This window comes from Protopterus annectens, chromosome 1.part0 (assembly GCF_019279795.1).
Source record: "Protopterus annectens isolate FY-2018-M chromosome 1.part0, PAN1.0, whole genome shotgun sequence".
Classification (NCBI taxonomy): Eukaryota; Metazoa; Chordata; order Ceratodontiformes; family Protopteridae; genus Protopterus; species Protopterus annectens.
Window position 1 is genome coordinate 1,864,244,884 of NC_056725.1, and position 17,500 is coordinate 1,864,262,383.

At 38.5% G+C, this 17,500-nt stretch overlaps 1 protein-coding gene across 1 annotated transcript in view; it reads left to right on the forward strand.

Annotated features, from left to right (window-relative positions):
• NUP155 (nucleoporin 155) overlaps positions 1-17,500 on the forward strand; it is a 1,504,248-nt gene that overhangs the window by 392,244 nt on the left and 1,094,504 nt on the right. The window contains exon 12 of the mRNA XM_044069916.1: positions 12,330-12,482. Coding sequence (XP_043925851.1) covers positions 12,330-12,482 — 153 coding nt within the window. The remainder of the gene's footprint in view (positions 1-12,329; positions 12,483-17,500) is intronic.

Consider the following 17,500-nt stretch of genomic DNA (forward strand, 5'->3'; position numbering starts at 1 on the left):
TTCTAACTGTTATTTAGAATTTTCAAGCAACCACCCGAGAAAACAATTCGTTAATATATTTAAGGGTCAAATTATACTGGCCATAAGAATGACATCTGAATATTCTGAGATGCTAGAAGAAGTTAATTTTATAATTTGATTATTTAAAGACAGAGGTTACGATATAAATATGTTCTGTATTAGTTAAACTATAATAGGAGAATGGGGAAATAAATACCCTCCCTTATTGGGACATAACATAAATAAGGGTAACCACGATAGTGTACAGCAGGTACAAGATACCACACTTCATACTATTGATTATGGAAGAGCCTGTGTCTTAGAATATGGCCCACAATAGGCAAAATTAATTATAATTAACAATTGGAAAATTATAATGACAGATTAAGATATTGCCAAAATTTTGGGATCACAACCAGCCTTTGTAAATAAAATGGGTCATAATATAAAACATTTTCTTGAAGGAGCAAAAACAAGCAAACATCTGACCTATTGGAAGACCAGTAAATGTGGAAATTGTAAACAATGTCATACTATTTTAGATGAAAGCAGTGTTATCTTGGACAACATTTACAAGACATATATAAGATTTGTTGGTGGGAATTGCAACACTAGATGGGTTGTTTACTTGACTAAGTGTACAGCATGTTCCGGGTTTTACATAGGTAAAACTGAAAGAAAACTGAGTAATCTTATTTATGCCCATTTATATATTATCAGGGTAAAAGATGAGAAAAACGCTTTGTACAAACATGTTAAAAAATACGGACATACCCACACATTTAAATTTGCTATTCTTGAGAATATTTTATAAGAATCTAGAGGGGGAGATTACAAAGGTTTATTGTCTTATAAGGAATTATGGTGGCATTTATATACAGACGCTTCGACTGCACCAGGAATGAATGATTTTATTACTATTAAGCCAGCATTATATATATGATTTGGTAGATTAAGGATTTTTTAGACTAAGGATTTTAACAGCTTTTAGTATTTGTGAGGTAATAGATGGTATGAAATATTGGATTTTAATGGTTATTTTTATGTTCAGTGTTTGATTTTGTTTGTGTATAGTAGGTAATTGTAGTATTTTTATTATTATGACATTAATATGACAGGATATATAGCTTTAAGAATTCATATATTTTTGGTAGCGCAATTGGCGCCAAAAAAGTTACTTAAACGCTACAGTCATTCAACAATGGAGTTCTGAGGAAGCTCGCGTTTTTCAGCAAGTGAAAGCGCTTAACTGTTTTCAATAAATTTGAATTTGTTTTTATTCTACTTTGGGCTGGTGACTATCATTACTACATCTGGTTGGCGTCTCAAGACATGTAGAGGAGCAGCGTTCTGTTTTGAGTTCTGTGGTTTTCGAATGCTCTACTTCTGGATTTATTTTCTGTTGACCTTCTTCCCTATGGAGTCTGATCGAGACACCACATTACCTATTTCACCACGCTCTAGACCAGTTTCACGACGTGAATGGAATAGGATGCAAACACAATTGTCGGAACTGAGAGGTGAAATACAGAGATTTAATCTTTTTTTCTGTTGCTGGCCATTCTAAGACTGAAATTCATTCTCATTTGCATAGCGGCAATTCTGATTTGCAAGGTTGTACAGCACATAATATTGCTGTTACAAGCGTTTCCACAGGTGACGCTTTATTGGGTAGAACTGAGAGACTTAGTGACATCGTCAATGAGCGGTCACCTATTTCAACAGGTATTCCTAATGGACAAGAGTTAAGACACAATAGCACGAGTCCTATTGATTTATTGGTTCCCCCAGGACTTAATACTTTGAAAAGCAGCAGTCGATTAGGTATATCCGATTTTACTTTTGATTTCTCCGTTGGAGATACTGAAGATGGAGCTAAACGGATTGGTACCAAACCAAAGTGACCGATGCTCAAACGAACGTATGCACAGAAGGAACAGGATAACCTCAGCGGTTCTAATCGAGCACACACTACTGAGGCTTCTAATTTAAAGGACAAAAAAGTACAAAATCCATTGAAACCTTTTTTGGATACTAACTGTGTTTTTCGGACTGATAACACGGATAATAAGCCTAGCGGATCTTTCACATCACAATGTACTTTAAGGGACATTATCTACACACTGGGCAAAAAGCTCAATAATAATAATACGATTAAGTTAGATAATGCGTTTTTAATGAAATGTATAGAGCTTAAAATAGTCCCTAAGGGACTGAGGTTCTTTAAAGTACCGATTGGTATAGAAATTACTATGGATATTAGATCTGAATTTAACCTCTTGTTTGACTCGTTTGGCATACAATATATGCTTTCTCTTATTAAACACAATGATGGACAGTTAGCCAAAGTTATGTATGAGGTAGAGAAGCTTAATGACACAATTTTAAATGATTTATTATTTCCTCAGTGGGAGAGATTATATATGAAACAGTTTGGAATAGCTGAATCTAACACCAAGAAGGCATATCAAAGGAAAAATCAAAAACTGCAGAGACATTGAACACTATCACAATAATACAGCTTACATTTGGGGTAGAAATACAGAGGGGTATCATGCTAAGAAAAATAACTCAGCAAGATCTTTCAAGAATTATCAAGATATAATAATACATGGTTTAATACACGACACAGAGTAGTATGGACATCACTTGCAGGAGGACAAAAACACACATTTTTTACACCAGGGTCGCAACACAAAACAACAGAGGGACAGAAGATGGGGAGGGTATTCCAAGGAAACTTACCAACCACCTTACCAACAACTTCACAACAGACATCAAAATTATTACATAAGGGACCAACAGCATCAACGATGACATCAGCTGACGTCCCTTACACTAGGTTGGAGGAAATTGAAATCTGTGGCAGTGACACATTATCATACACTGTTATAGATGAGGAAAAGAGATTAAGTAACAATAATGAAGAGGTAGGGGAAAATGAGCTAGGTCATATACATACTTCGTCAAGTTCATATATTTCGTCATGTGATAATATAGTTAAAGATGGTGCAGTTAATACACACAAAAATTAAAAAAAATTTAATATTTATAACTATACAGACATTTCATTAAGTATTACTTATTTCAAACTTTTTTCTAAAGGGATGAAATTCATTCCAACCACCAAATTTAAATTAGTGGACAGTCTTACTGAGTTTAAAAAATACATTCACAAATTAAATTTAGCTATTACGTTTAACAGTAAAGACTGTCAAGTACAGAAGAAGAGAGAACAAGCTATTATAAGGAAGAAAACTGCCTTCAAGCCTTCCATGCACCCCACTGTATTGGTGTATGAGAAATCAGTTTTTAGACAATTGTATCAATTACAGAATCAACTTAAAGAGGTCAAAATAAACTATAATTTGCCAGATGATGAATACAAACTTTTGCGAGAACTTAGGAGTGACAAAAACATCAGAATTATGAAACCTGATAAAGGGGGAGGAATTGTCATCTATGACACTTCAGCCTATATGTCTAAAATTCACGAATTATTATATAATTCTGGTAATTATGAGATTGTTTCACTAAATGAAATAAACATTGCATACAGGCGTATAGATTTACATATAGAAGTATTTCTTATTGACCAAAGGATTACAATGGAAATATACAACTATTTAAAGGTAGAATATCCAGTTTTAGCTTCTATAGTGGGTATACCTAAAGTACATAAATGTACTGTAAACCCACCATTTAGACCTATAATATCTGGAAGCAGATCTAAAACCTTCCCATTAGGCACAGCAATTGACAGTTTTCTCAAACATATTTATGACTGTCAGATTTAGTCAAGGATTCGTTGGAATTCTTAAAAAATTATCCAGTCAACAAGTGGCATAGGGACATTCTTTTTGTCACTGTGGACGTCATTGACTTATTTTCTTGTATTCCCAAAGACATTGGATTGGAGGCTTTTGCATGCAGTATTCACAAGTATAGTGGACTTGTCTGGGACAAGGTGTGTTTGATCACTGAACTAATGTCCATTGTTTTAGATCACAGTTATATAGAATACGAAGGTGAATACTTCAGGCAAACCAAAGGTATAGCTATGGGAGCGGCATGCGCTCCCATCTACGCCAGTTTGTTTATGCTTGAATGGGAGGAAACCATGTTGTTTACTAGTGACTATTATAAATACATCAGGTACTACTTTCGATACCTGGATGATATTTATATTTTATGGGATGGTGATAAGGAGACTTTAGCCCAATTTGTTCAATTTTTGAACACTAGTAGTCAATTTTTAAAGTTCACTTACTCAGATAGTAATGAAGGACTTCCGTATCTGGATACTTATATTTCCAAAGGTGATGGTTGTTTTAAATCTGGATTATACAGGAAAAATACATTTTCTAACAGTTATTTAGAATTTTCAAGCAACCACCCGAGAAAACAATTTGTTAATATATTTAAGGGTCAAATTATACAGGCCATAAGAATGACATCTGAATATTCTGAGATGCTAGAAGAAGTTAATTTTATAATTTCATTATTTAAAGACAGAGATTACGATATAAATATGTTCCGTATTAGTAAAACTATAATACGAGAATGGGGAAATAAATACACTCCCTTACTGGAACATAAAATAAATAAGGGTAACCATGATATACAGCAGGTACAAGATACCACACTTTATACTATTGATTATGGAAGAGCCTGTGTCTTAGAATATGGTCCACAAATAGGCAAAATTAAGAGGATTATAATTAACAATTGGAAAATTATAATGACAGATCAAGATATTGCCAAGATTTTGGGATCACAACCAGCCTTTGTAAATAAAATGGGTCTTAATATAAAAAAAATTATCTGGAAGGAGCAAAAACAAGCAAACATCTGACCTATAGGAAGACCAGTAAATGTGGAAATTGTAAACAGTGTCATACTATTTTAGATGAAAGCAGTGTTATCTTGGACAACATTCACAAGACATATATAAGATTTGTTAGTTGGAATTGCAACACTAGATGGGTTGTTTACTTGGCTAAGTGTACAGCATGTTCCGGATTTTACATAGGTAAAACAGAAAGAAAACTGAGTAAACGTATTTATGCCCATTTATATAGCATCAGGGTAAAAGATGAGAAAAACGCTTTGTACAAACATGTTAAAAAATACGGACATACCCACACATTTAAATTTGCTATTCTTGACAATATTTTATTAGAATCTAGAGGGGGAGATTACAAAGGTTTATTGTCTTATAAGGAATTATGGTGGCAGTTATATACAGAAGCTTCAACTGCACCAGGAATGAATGATTTTATTACTATTAAGCCAGCATTATATATATGATTTGTTAGATTAAGGATTTTTTTAGACTAAGGATTTTAACAGCTTTTAGTATTTGTGAGGTAATAGATGGTATGAAATATTGGATTTTAATGGTTATTTTTATGGTCAGCGTTTGATTTTGTTTGTGTATAGTAGGTAATTGTAGTATTTTTATTATTATGACATTAATATGACAGCGTATATGGCTTAAAGAATTCATATATTTTTTGTAGCGCAATTGGCTTTAAAAAAGTTACTTAAACGCTACAGTCATTCAACAATGGAGTTCTGAGGAAGCTCGCGTTTTTCAGCGAGTGAAAGCGCTTAACTGTTTTCAATAAATTTGAATTTGTTTTTATTCTACTTTGGGCTGGTGACTATCATTACTACATCTGGTTGGCGTCTCAAGACACGTAGAGGAGCAGCGTTCTGTTGTTTTGAGTTCTATGGTTTTCGAACGCTCTACTTTTGGTTTTATCATCCTTGGTAATTGCAAAAGCAAAGTTAGACTTTGAGTCCTAAAGTGCATCTGTTTTTATACCAGACAGATTTGATTTAAGATTATCAAATAAAATCACTGTTGTCATGAATATGCATGAGTAGAGCTAGTTCAGTATTTTTAACAAAGTGGGATGGTAGAATAAAAGAACTGTGAAATTTGAATGGAACTGAATCATACGAATGACAAGTATCATAATTTCTTCCCTTGAACCATTGTTGAATTTCTTTTTGTAGGTGGTAGCACCTAAGTAGTTCAAATTCAGAAATATACCTTGTAAAATACAGACCTTTATTCAAAACATTTATATGTGAATCAAATAATTCCGACATGGAGTGATTTAACACTAAATCATTCTTGTGAGCACAAGTTAATTGTCTGAATTAATCAGTCATTTTAGATTGACTGTTATGTCATCAATGCTTGCGGCCTTCACATTTGAATTTAAAAGGCTTTTAGAAAAAAGGTAGATAACTTCCTTGGAATTAGAGCATTTCCTATATGTGCGTGTATATGAACTACTTTACTGTGAAAGCTCCTAGAAGATAACGGGCAGAAACTGTAGATAGTAAACTTGTAGGGCAAGTGGTTGACTCTGTATCTTCCAAAAATGAAACTCAAGTTTTTATACATTTCAGTTCCTTGGTTGTGCTATAAGGCTTCTTGTGCCATTTCCTCTATAAGTAAGGCAAGTACTACCCCTCTGTATAAGAAGCAGCTTCACTTTTTATTAAAACAATAAAAGCAGTATCATAAGCGCTTTCGGGTAAATTCCGTCATCAGATGATAACTGATTACTTTTGGATTTACTATTTGGAATTTTTGGTAGTACTTTGAGTGGAAGGAGTCCTTTAATTTTTTGTTTTTACTTCATTTCCTCTAGAAAGAAGGTTTTTTTTTACTTTTACAAAATTAAACTAGCTCTACCATCTGTAAAGGGTAAGGGCTTAGCTATACCATCCCAGGGACAATAGGGAAAACCTCTATACATGATATCAACAATGCATCTGAATGTCTGTTTTGGGCACACAGTGGATAGCGTTGTCACCTCACAGCAAGAGGTTTCCCATTACAGTTCGTTGCTATGGTGCCTTGTGTGTGTGTGTGTGTGTGTGTGTGTGTGTGTGTGTGTGTTTGTGGAGTCTGCGTATCCTCCCTGTGTTCACTTTGGTTTCCTCTGGATGCTCATGTTTCCTCCCACATTCCAAAGACGTGTAGTAGGTGGATTAGGCAATCTAGGTTTACTATAGGTGTGTGTGTGATTGTGTGATATGGAAGAACTACAGCGGCAGGGCTAGCACCCTGTTGTGTAGACCTTGGGCTGTAGATGATCATCACTGTTAAAGTGACACCCTGACCCCATGTGCAAAAATATAAAAAGGGGTTGTGGATGGATGGATTTCTTTTCACAGCTCTGCAGCTTCTTTGAATTGGATCGTAATTGCGTTTTATTCCCTAACAGCTAGCATAGGAGATGCATAAACTTCAGAAAATTACTGTCAGACCTTGGTTACTCTTGCATATCCATGTGTAATCAAAAAGAATAAAAATTACACTTTCCCAGGCCATTGGAAATGCATTTTGCAGACAGTATGTTTTACTTGTAGTAAATAAGGAACAAACTATGCAACATTTTAAGTCAGTTTTCCTTAGTCTGACATTAGCTCTGGAACCACAGTTGATAGGTGTGCTTATCTGTATTTCAGTAGTGCCAAAATCCATTTTTTTAAAGAAAACTTTTCCTTTGAGCCATTTCCTCCCTTTTTAATCTTGGCTCTCTGGGTACTCTTGTAGGAAATCACATCTTGCCTTTTAATACAGATAGTGTCTTGATTACCCATCAATTTCTTTTGCAAGGTGATTTTTAAGTTGTAATGTGTAAGCCAGTCTTATTTCCAAGTTTTCTTTGGAAGGGCAGAAACCAAGAGAGAGAGAACCATTCATACCCTGGATGTGCACCAGCAGCTCAGATGTTACCCAAAGCTTCTGTACAGGTTTAGGAATGTTAACTAAATGTTTGTCTCATTTGCATTAATGGTGGAAGAAGCTGGGGGTTGGCAAGCAAATGTTTTTCAGTTGGACTACCAGCTGCGTGATATTTGAAATTAGGCAGCTAAGCAAATACTGCAGTCAGAGCTTACTCTTCTAAAGTACGACCGTCTCCACCATTTGCTTCAGGAATGCTTTCATTCCAAACATTTATGTCATTGTCACTTACCTTTGTTTTTTCAAACTCTGGTATTGAAAACCCAAAACACACTGTAGGGAAAACAAGATAAAAAGTAACTTCAGGGTAATGCAGCATAACGAACCTGACACACATGCTTCTGACTGCAAGACACAGTAAGATTGCAATACACATTTGGCTTCCAAATCAGTAAAATGGACCAAAGATCTGTCTGGCCATTATTAGATACATGTTTTAGTTTTATTGTGTAGATATACAGATGTTTCTGAAAATCATCAGAAAGCTTCTTTTAGCATCTGAAGGTAAGTGCAGCATTTGCACGCTGAAAAACAATAAGCCATTGGAGCACCAGACTGTCCAAATTAGCTTTATCTGAAATCCCTAGTAACCTGAATTTTGTGTCCCAGAGAGGAGGAATATTAACTGTATTTGGAAAAGATGCAGTTGAGTTTATCTTCTGCTGTACTTGTCTGCCTATCAACATATGAATGGTATTAGCTGTATCAAAACTGCATCTCCAGCATTTGCTATGTCCTCCTTGAATAGCAAATGCAGTATGGGTAATACACCAGAAATGCAGCCTTTCAAATATATTCAAACTGTTGGCTAGAGCTAACTTAAAATTTGAAGCTTCGGTGCAGGCAGGATGCCATTCTGTATCTGATGTATTGTACTTGGAGGATTGTTCTACTTATCCCATGCACTGTCAAAAAACATTAAAATCTTCCTGGGAAAGAGCTTTACAGATAGTCTATAAGAGCTTAAGTGGGAGGGTAACAAATCCAGCAGATAACTTTAATTTGCCAAGTAGTTCTCACTCAGCAGGTTGTACCCTGAGATTAATGGTAACTGAAGTTATTGCTACCTGTACATTTTTATATTCATTACAGGGAAGTGGATAGAAATTAGATTTGGGACATGCACTGCACCAAAATAGGATGTTCCTGTTGGTATAAGATGACCAATGAGTAATCTTGCAGTCTGTCATATAATTTATCCCACAGATGATCACTTAAGTGTAGAGCAAGGGGAGGTGGCATCTTCATAGGTTTGTAGGTGTTTACTAGGTTAATGACCACAAGGACCTTTTTAAGCCTAGCCCTGCATCCGAAATCTCTGACCAGTTTTGATACCTTTGATAAGTGTAAGCAATGGCATAGGAGATGAACCATTTACAGGTTACTTCTGTCCATTAGAGACATAGGTGTCAAATCAGGGATACATTTCCGGTTTGCCATCCAATTGTCCAAGATGCACTTGAATTGGGTTAGGAAGGAGCTCTGCTTCACATGGATGGGGAGCCTGTCCATAGATGGGCATAGTCTCTGGGATACATACCCATCTCTCAGGCAGGTCCTGTTTATATCACAGGCAAGATTCAAGTCTTTAGAACAGGTAATTCTGGTGCTGTTTGTTTTGTGGATATGCAGGAGGTCCATCAGAGTGGGGTCTGACAGTGCCCTGTATGCCAGGCATAGATCTCCTCAAAAGCCTGTAGGAGACTGAATACAGGGGCCTTGAGGCGGTCTGCATAGGACATATTACTTAAGCCCTGTACTCTTTTAGTGAGGAACCTCTGTGGACATTTCAACTGTTGAATATGCCTGGTTAGGTACATACCAAAGTGGGCATTGTACTCATGATAGGTCTGATGAATGCCAAATACAGTGGAACAGTGACTTCCTTGGACTTAGATGCCATACCTTTGTTTATAAGTTGCGCAACATAGAATGATTTCCTCGCTACTGTAGACATGTGATGGTCAAAGGCTAGATTACTATCTGGGTCAGTAAGTCCCTGACTACTGGGTCAACTCTAAGGGGTTTGTTGTCAATATGATGGTCACCAGGGATGGATGTCTTCCCAAAGGATACTATTACGCATTTTTTGGCATTTAGATTTGGTCCATGGCTCTGATGCCATTTGTTTGTCTGTGTCAGCCTCTTCTGGAGAAAATTTGTCAGTGTGAGATTTAATGACTGCTCCTAATTTGCAATCATCTGCGAATTTAGTCAGCCAGAGACCACTGACATTAGCCTTGACTTATGAGAAGTAAATGCCAAAAAGGAGCGGTCCAAGGACTGATCCTGAGGGACTCCACTTGTGATTGGCCTCTTTGTAGAGGCGGACTCTTCATTTCTAATTTCCTGGGTCCCGTCTATGAGCCAGTTGGCTATCCACTGGGTGACATACAGGTTTGTACCTAACCTCTCGAGTTTGACAACAATACCCGAGTGGGGTATTGTGTCAAATGCCTTGGCCAGGTCAAGGTAGGCAGTGTTGAATGATTTTGCCCTCATCCATTGGTTTGGTTACCATCTCAAAGAAGTCGCCCAGGCTGAGTAGGCATGCTCTGCTTTTGACGAAACCAAACTGGGTTGGGGCCAGTGTGTGGAGGTTTACTGTGTCTCTGCTGATCATCTCGATAATTCTTTCCATGGCTTTACATATAAGTGAGACGTATGGATCTGTAGTTTCCCGAGTCTGTAGATGGCCCCCCTTTGTGCACAGAAGTGACTGTTGCCTTTCTGCACTCATGAGGCACAAAGCTTGTTTGGAGGCTACAGTTAAGTAGTAGTTCCAGAGGCTGTGATAGGTCATGTTTCATGCCATTTAGAAGGCATTCTGGGAATTGTCTGGGCCTTTTGATGCAGTGTTCTTTGTCTTAGCGAGAACATTAAGGACCTTTTTCCTAGTGATAGCAGGGGGAGTTATATTTGATGATATTTCCTAAGGGAAGGTTGATGGGGAGAGAGGGGTAAAGTTGGAGCTGGATTTATCAGCCAGGAGGTTTGCTATGTCTTCTGACTCAATATAGGTGGCTCCATTTACAATGAGCACTGCACAAAATTGTGTATTGCCTTTGAGGATGCGGACATAGCTAAAGAATGCTTTGTGGTTGTCCTTGGCCTGGGAGGCCAAACTTGCCTCAAATTTGACTTTAAGGGCTTAAAGTCTGTGGATGTTTTTGTTCAGGCTCAGACAGACCACGCCTCCATGTACGCCCACTAGAAAAGCAGTCTCCGGTGTTTTAATGCAAAACCACAGTACATTTAGCCCAAAGTGAGTTCAAACAGGCAATCAAATAAACTAGCTAGAAACGCTCACTTTTTTAAAATGACTACAATACAGAGAAACCAACCGCAAGGTCAGTGAAAGGCACACCACTTTACAGTGATACAGGGCAGAAAAATACAGTAAATAATTAGGAAATGTAGTAACAGTACTCTCTTAAACATCTTATAAAAGTTAAAAAAAAATCAATTTGAAGTACTTAACTTTGCTAGGATTGCACAGATTGGAGAAGGAACTAAGGGCAGTCTTTTTAGAACCAGGACCTCTGGTTTAATAATAATGCAGATGCCCAGTTACACCTATACCATTTGGAAAGAACTTGCCCTAGTTAATGGCTGGCTTATTGAAAATGAGTTCAAATTAAACACAAAGTATGGTATTGTTTTGTTTTGCAAACAATCCCTACCCCCCAGCACAATACAGACTGATGCACAACTAAATGAATGTAGTCCGTAACCTGGTGCTTGGGTTTATCAGTTACCTTTCCTTTAATAATCATATGGCAGCCATAGTCGGAAAATCTTTCTATTTAGAACAAGTATTAGTGAAGAGCATCTCATCAGATCTGAAGGTGTCACAATTCCTGTATATTCAGCACTGATCGGATCAGTTGTAGATTACAATGCCCCCATTGGGATGTGTAACACTTGGCAGCTCAGGATCTTTAAGCTTGAAGATTTCTTGTTTAAGAACCTATGAATTCTATGAAAGTGGTAAGTAGAATGGAAATATCATAAGGGACTCTGAGTCTGACAAGCAACACAACATTACATATCTTAACCAGAGTGATGGTGAATGTAAGTGTATTGGCTCGGAAATCTAGATGTGTATTATACGAGTGAGCTAGTTACCACCAGAATGGTCTCTCTCAGAACCAATTATTCATATATCAGGAATGTGTGATAAATTGTATGGAACTTGGTTTTAATAAAACTTATGGCAAAAGATTGGAAAACCCTCTCAGTAGAAGTACTGTCAGGGGAAAGTTCTAGGATTCCTAACTTTAAAGTGTTTTGTTATAGTGTTTAACCATGTGACTCCCTGAACATACAGAAGATATTTCTTTTAATTGTTCATGGAGAGACAGCTGTTATTTATGACATGGAGTTATAATTAACAGTGAGCACATTTGGTGGAAAATAAGGGAGGCAGTGACAATACAGATGTCAAAGGGCAAGCAAAAAGAAAATACTTTGCCAGGCTTAATTTATTTTGAGCCACAATATTTGTTTCTGCATAGTTGTAGTCACCATACTGTCTTGTCTTCTTTTTGTTTAGGTGTTCGCCTGTACTTCACCACCGCTCCTTTCAAGCAGCCACTGGCACGTCCTTGCATGTTAACTCTGGTTCATGTGCGACTACCACCAGGATTCTCTGCCTCTTCAACTGTGCAGAAACCATCCAAAGTTCACAAAGCTTTGTATGATAGAGGTGTGAATTTTAAATTTTGACATTTGAATTTTGTGCTGGGCCTTTCATACTATTTATTATTATTTTATTGCGCTTTAAACAAAGTGGTACATGTGTATAGCTCAATGGAAGATGTTCTGTTGCAGAGGTGGGTAGCACAGGAGATGTATATTAATTAAATGAGCAGTGTTGACCACCTGAATCAGAATGCTGTTGCTTAGCAAACTCTTTGGGTAACTTACTTTCTCTAGCAGTTTAAGTGTTGATTTTAGTATTTATCTTTTTAAAATGAAAAATGGACTACTCACCCTGTTAGTCTGTGTTGTAGAGCACCAGAATTTCCATTCCTGTAACTCATGATGCCATTTGTTTTACTTCTTAGCCCCATGCCTGTCATCTATCAAGCCTCCTAAGTTAGACTTGGGCCTGTTTTTCTGAGCTGTCTTGGGGGGGGGGGGGGGCTTCATTTAGGCAATTATGAGGAGTGCTTGTATCCTCATCAGCACCCTAGCAGTAAGCCCTCCTCATATGTGTGTGTGTGATTGGCGTGAACCACATCACAGTGAGATTCATTATGCCTTCCCTTAAGTGTATGCTGCCATGCACTTGCTCAGTGAAGGTTAGTGCTGTTTGGTGGCTGGTACACTATATTCACATCCCCAAGTTGCGGACCTGTCTGTTTCCTCCGAAGAACTGTTATAGCCTGCAACTGGTGCCATCTCCAGCCCCCTAGGATGGAAATGCCTATCCTCCCTGCCAGCACTGTCAGACACTCAAGGGGCTACTTGAATTCTGGACACACAAGCCATATACCACCACTCTGGCTTTGATGTATTTTATTATATTTGAAAACACATTAAGATAGTTTGTCCACTCCATGTTAAATATTTGTCCTTGGATAGATCTCTTCCTAGTGTTCCATACTGGTAGTGACTTGTGCCTTAGCTTATTTCTGGGTAACAGATGCTGACTAACTTTCAGAATGGTTGATCAGTGCACGCACTTTTGAAAGGCATTCAGATTGTCTTGTTATAAAAAGCAGCTTTTTTTTTTTTTTGCATTTCTTACTGATTGATACTGTTTCCATTGTAGCATAGCTTCATCACCCATTTTATGTTAAGGAGAATATTTCTCTATATTAAGCCAAAAAGAGTTCAAAGTTGGTAGACCTGAGACCTTCAGACTGTCTGTAATGTGATCTAAAAAGGTATCCCTTGTAGTGATGGCTCCAGGTTCCTTTTCTTGTTGGAGCACATTAGGGACATAGTAGCTGGTGAGACGCATAGGACTTGAGTAAAAGAACACAAGAAAACATACCTGTAATGTATTCAATACATGATGCATGTTAACAACTCGCCTATAATCCATTGTTAAAAATGACGGACCATTCCATTATGAAAAAAAAAAGTGAATGCCATTATTTTTACAAATCTTAGTAATGTTCATAGTACAGATGAACTGCTGATTTGTCATGCTCAATGGATTATGGTTAGGGTGAAGTGTTTGTGTGCTACAGTATAACAAGTCAAGTGCGTAGCTGTTAATACAACAGAGGTGGGAAAATGTCATACACAAAGAAGGTTGTGCCTCAGCAGAAAGAAAAGACATGTCTGTAGCTTAAATTCAAGAACAGAAGGTTGTACTTATTTTGTTCTGTGTTTCATTGTAAGGAAATATTTTGTGTGTGTTTGTATATGTGCCTGTTTTTCTGAGCTGTCTTGGGGGGGGGGCTTCATTTAGGCAATTATGAGGAGTACTTGTATCCTCATCAGCACCCTAGCAGTGAGGGCATTTTTGTTATTGGGGTAAGCCCTCCTTGTGTGTGTGTGTGTGTGTGTGTGTGTGTGTGTGTGTGTGTGTGTGATTGGCGTGAAGCCACATTTGGATGTATGCTTGGGGTCGTTGCTGTGTTGAAAGTTGAAATTCCTCTTCATCTTTCTAGCAGATGCCTTAAGGTTTTGGGCCAGAAGTGACTGGTATTTGGAACTGTTCATAATTCCCTCCCCCTTGACTAAAGCCCCAGTTCCAGATGAAGAAAAGAAACCCCAAAGAATGATGCTGCCACCACCATTCTTAACCTTGGGGATGGTGTTCTTTTGGTAAGGTAAAGTGTTGTTTTTGCAGTAAACGTACCTTTTGAAATTGTGACCAAAAAGTACAACCTTGGTCTCATCAGACTATTAACACATTTTCCCACATGCTTTTCGGAGACTTGATGTATTATTTTGCAAATTTTAGCTGGGCCTGGATGTTTTTCTGTGTTAAAAAAAAAAAAAAAAAAAAAAAAAAAAAAAATGCGTAGTCTTGCAACCCTACCCCATAGACCAGATGCATGGAGAATATGGGAGATTGTTGTCACATGTAGTACACAACTAGTACTTGCCAGAAATTCCTGCTGCTCCTTCAGTGTTGCTGTAGGTCTCCTGGCAGCTTCCCTTACCAGTTTTCGTCTTGTCTTTTCATCAATTTTGGAGGGACGTCCAGTTCTTTTTAACGTCACTGTTATCCCATATTTTCTCCACTTTTAGATGACCGTGTTCACTGTGTTCCATGATATATCCAATGCTGTGGAAAATTTTTTGTACCATTTTCCTGACTGATACCTTTCAACAATGAGATCCCTTTGATGCTTTGCAAGCTTTCTGCGAACCATGGCTTTTGCTGTAGCAGGCAACTAAGTAAATGTCAGGAAAATCCTTCATGGACAGCTGAGCCTTATTTGGGATTAATCAAGTCTCTTTAATTAATGGTAGGTGTGTACTCAAGAAGACTGAATGTTGCAATTAAATCAAAAGGTGCTTCAACAAAGTATTAGATGTTCATCGTGTTTCACTGTTGCAGTCATGACTGTAGGGTTCTCCCCTGCCGGCAGGCAGTCCTCGGTCAGCCAGAATCCCAAAGTCTGGGTCCGGCGTCAGCTGTTCAACCATGCTCCCTGACGTCAGAGCGCCAGGAGTACAAAGCTGCAGCTGACGCCATCTTCTCAAGTCTTTCTTGCCGTGCGGTGATAGCAGTTCGCAAGTGCCGGTCGGCTGACTCCTGACGTTTTTTCCTGATAAACTTTGGTCCGAAGATTTCTTCTCCACTCAAAGCTAAGTACCCCGTTGGGGAAACTTTTTTCTTGCTCCACTCCGATGTCAAAAAAAGTTAGTAATTGTATTTCATGTGGGAAGCAAATACCTCATAAGGATTTTCATTCTTACTGTATTCCTTGCTTAGGCCCTGACCACGACGTAGCTAGTTGTTTGTTTTGTGCTAGATTCAATCAACGTACAATTAAGCGAAGGTACGATTTTGCTTTTCATTACTTCGGTAGGCGCTTTAACTACAAAATGTCGTCGGATACGGTTCCGGCTACCGGAGTTCACAAACGTCGCAAGGATAAAGACAGGCCTCCGAGGTCCAAATCTGATGATAGCACTCAAGCGGAGCCAGCTTCAGGTTCGGCCATCGTCAGTGAGGCGCTTTTGCAGCCCCTGTCGTCGGCCATTTCAGAACCGATGGCCGAAACGGACTCTCATGAGGAGCCAACCAGGCCTTAAAATATTTCTACTGCAGGACCTTCGGACAATGCTCTTTTGGATGGGTCCGGAGCTGCTGTGCAGGTACCGGCTTCCAAAGGGGTTTTCAGGCCTACTCAGCTTCAAATAAAGACAAAGGCAAAGACTCCTTCTAAATCAAAGACTGCAACTCAGGCCTCTTCTGAACCGGCTCCCAAGTCACAGAAACGGTTACTCAAGATGGCGGAGGATTTACTTACTATGATTAGGGGTTCACATCCCCCTCCAGATAAAAGGCCAAGGCAGGATGTTTATTATGATTCCTCTGATCAGGCTTCTGTTTCCTCAGTTTCTTCTTCTGACCAGGAATATTCTTTCCCTCCTTATGAGGATTATGATGCTGAGGAATCAATTCCTTCAGCTTCTCCCCCTGAGGATTTCTCTTTTGGGGAAACTTTGCATGAAATGAGGGAACATTTCCACTGGGAAGGACAGGAGTATTCGGAATCTAAGAAAAGACTGAGGGATTTTCTTCTTCCCCAACATAGACCCCTGGCTATTCCTCCTGTTTTGGATATTGTGGATGATGCTTTTTCGGAGGCTAACTTAACCCCTGATTCCTCCTGCTCCTGTTAAACCTGATATATATTACAGGGTTCCTAATTCCCACCAGTTTTTATACAAGAACCCTTCTGCTGACCCTGAAACCATTTCTCAGGGTCCTAAGGGAGTTAAGGCCGCTTCTGCCAAAAATCCCATTCCTACTGAAAAGGATTCTCGATCCTTAGAAAGATGGGGCAAAAAAAAGTGTACACTTGTGCTACTTTGTCCATTAGGGCTTTAAACTATCAGTTTCATATGCTGAAATACCAGCAATTTCTCTTGTCTGTTTTAAAACAAAAGCTTACTTCCATTTCTGCCTGTTCAGATGATAAGGAAATACATGACTTATTGCATGCCACTGAACAAGTTGGGAAGCATGGTTTACACTGTGGATTTGATGCCTTGGAGGCTTCTTGTAGGACTGCTGCCTCCGGCACAGTCATTAGAAGGCATGCATGGCTAAAGGAACAAAATTTGCCTGAACAAGTAAAGGATAAATTATTGGATGCTCCTTCCTGTTCAGCATAATGTTTTGTTTGGATCAAAAGCTGAAGAGGTGATTAAAAAGATGGAGGATAAGGCGAAGTCCATGCAAACAGTTAAAGATTTCTTACAAGTACAGCCACCTAGATTTAGCAGGAATTGGCCTTCGAAAAATTGGTCCTTTCCCACTTCAGACAGGCCTCAGAGGGGTAGATATAGGCGCTCCAGAGGAAGGCCTCAAACACAAGCTTCTTATAGACCAAGACAGTGGACTGCTTCCACTCCTAGGGGAGGAGAGGACAGGTCACAAACTCAAAGAAAACAAACTCAATGACTCCCTCTGTTGGGCTACAGGGACTTCTTGCCTGGAACCCCCTCTTGGAGGAAAAGTCTCTCTTATCAAAATTGGACTCAACCCAAGACAAGTGGGTTTTGGATGTGATTTTAAGAGGT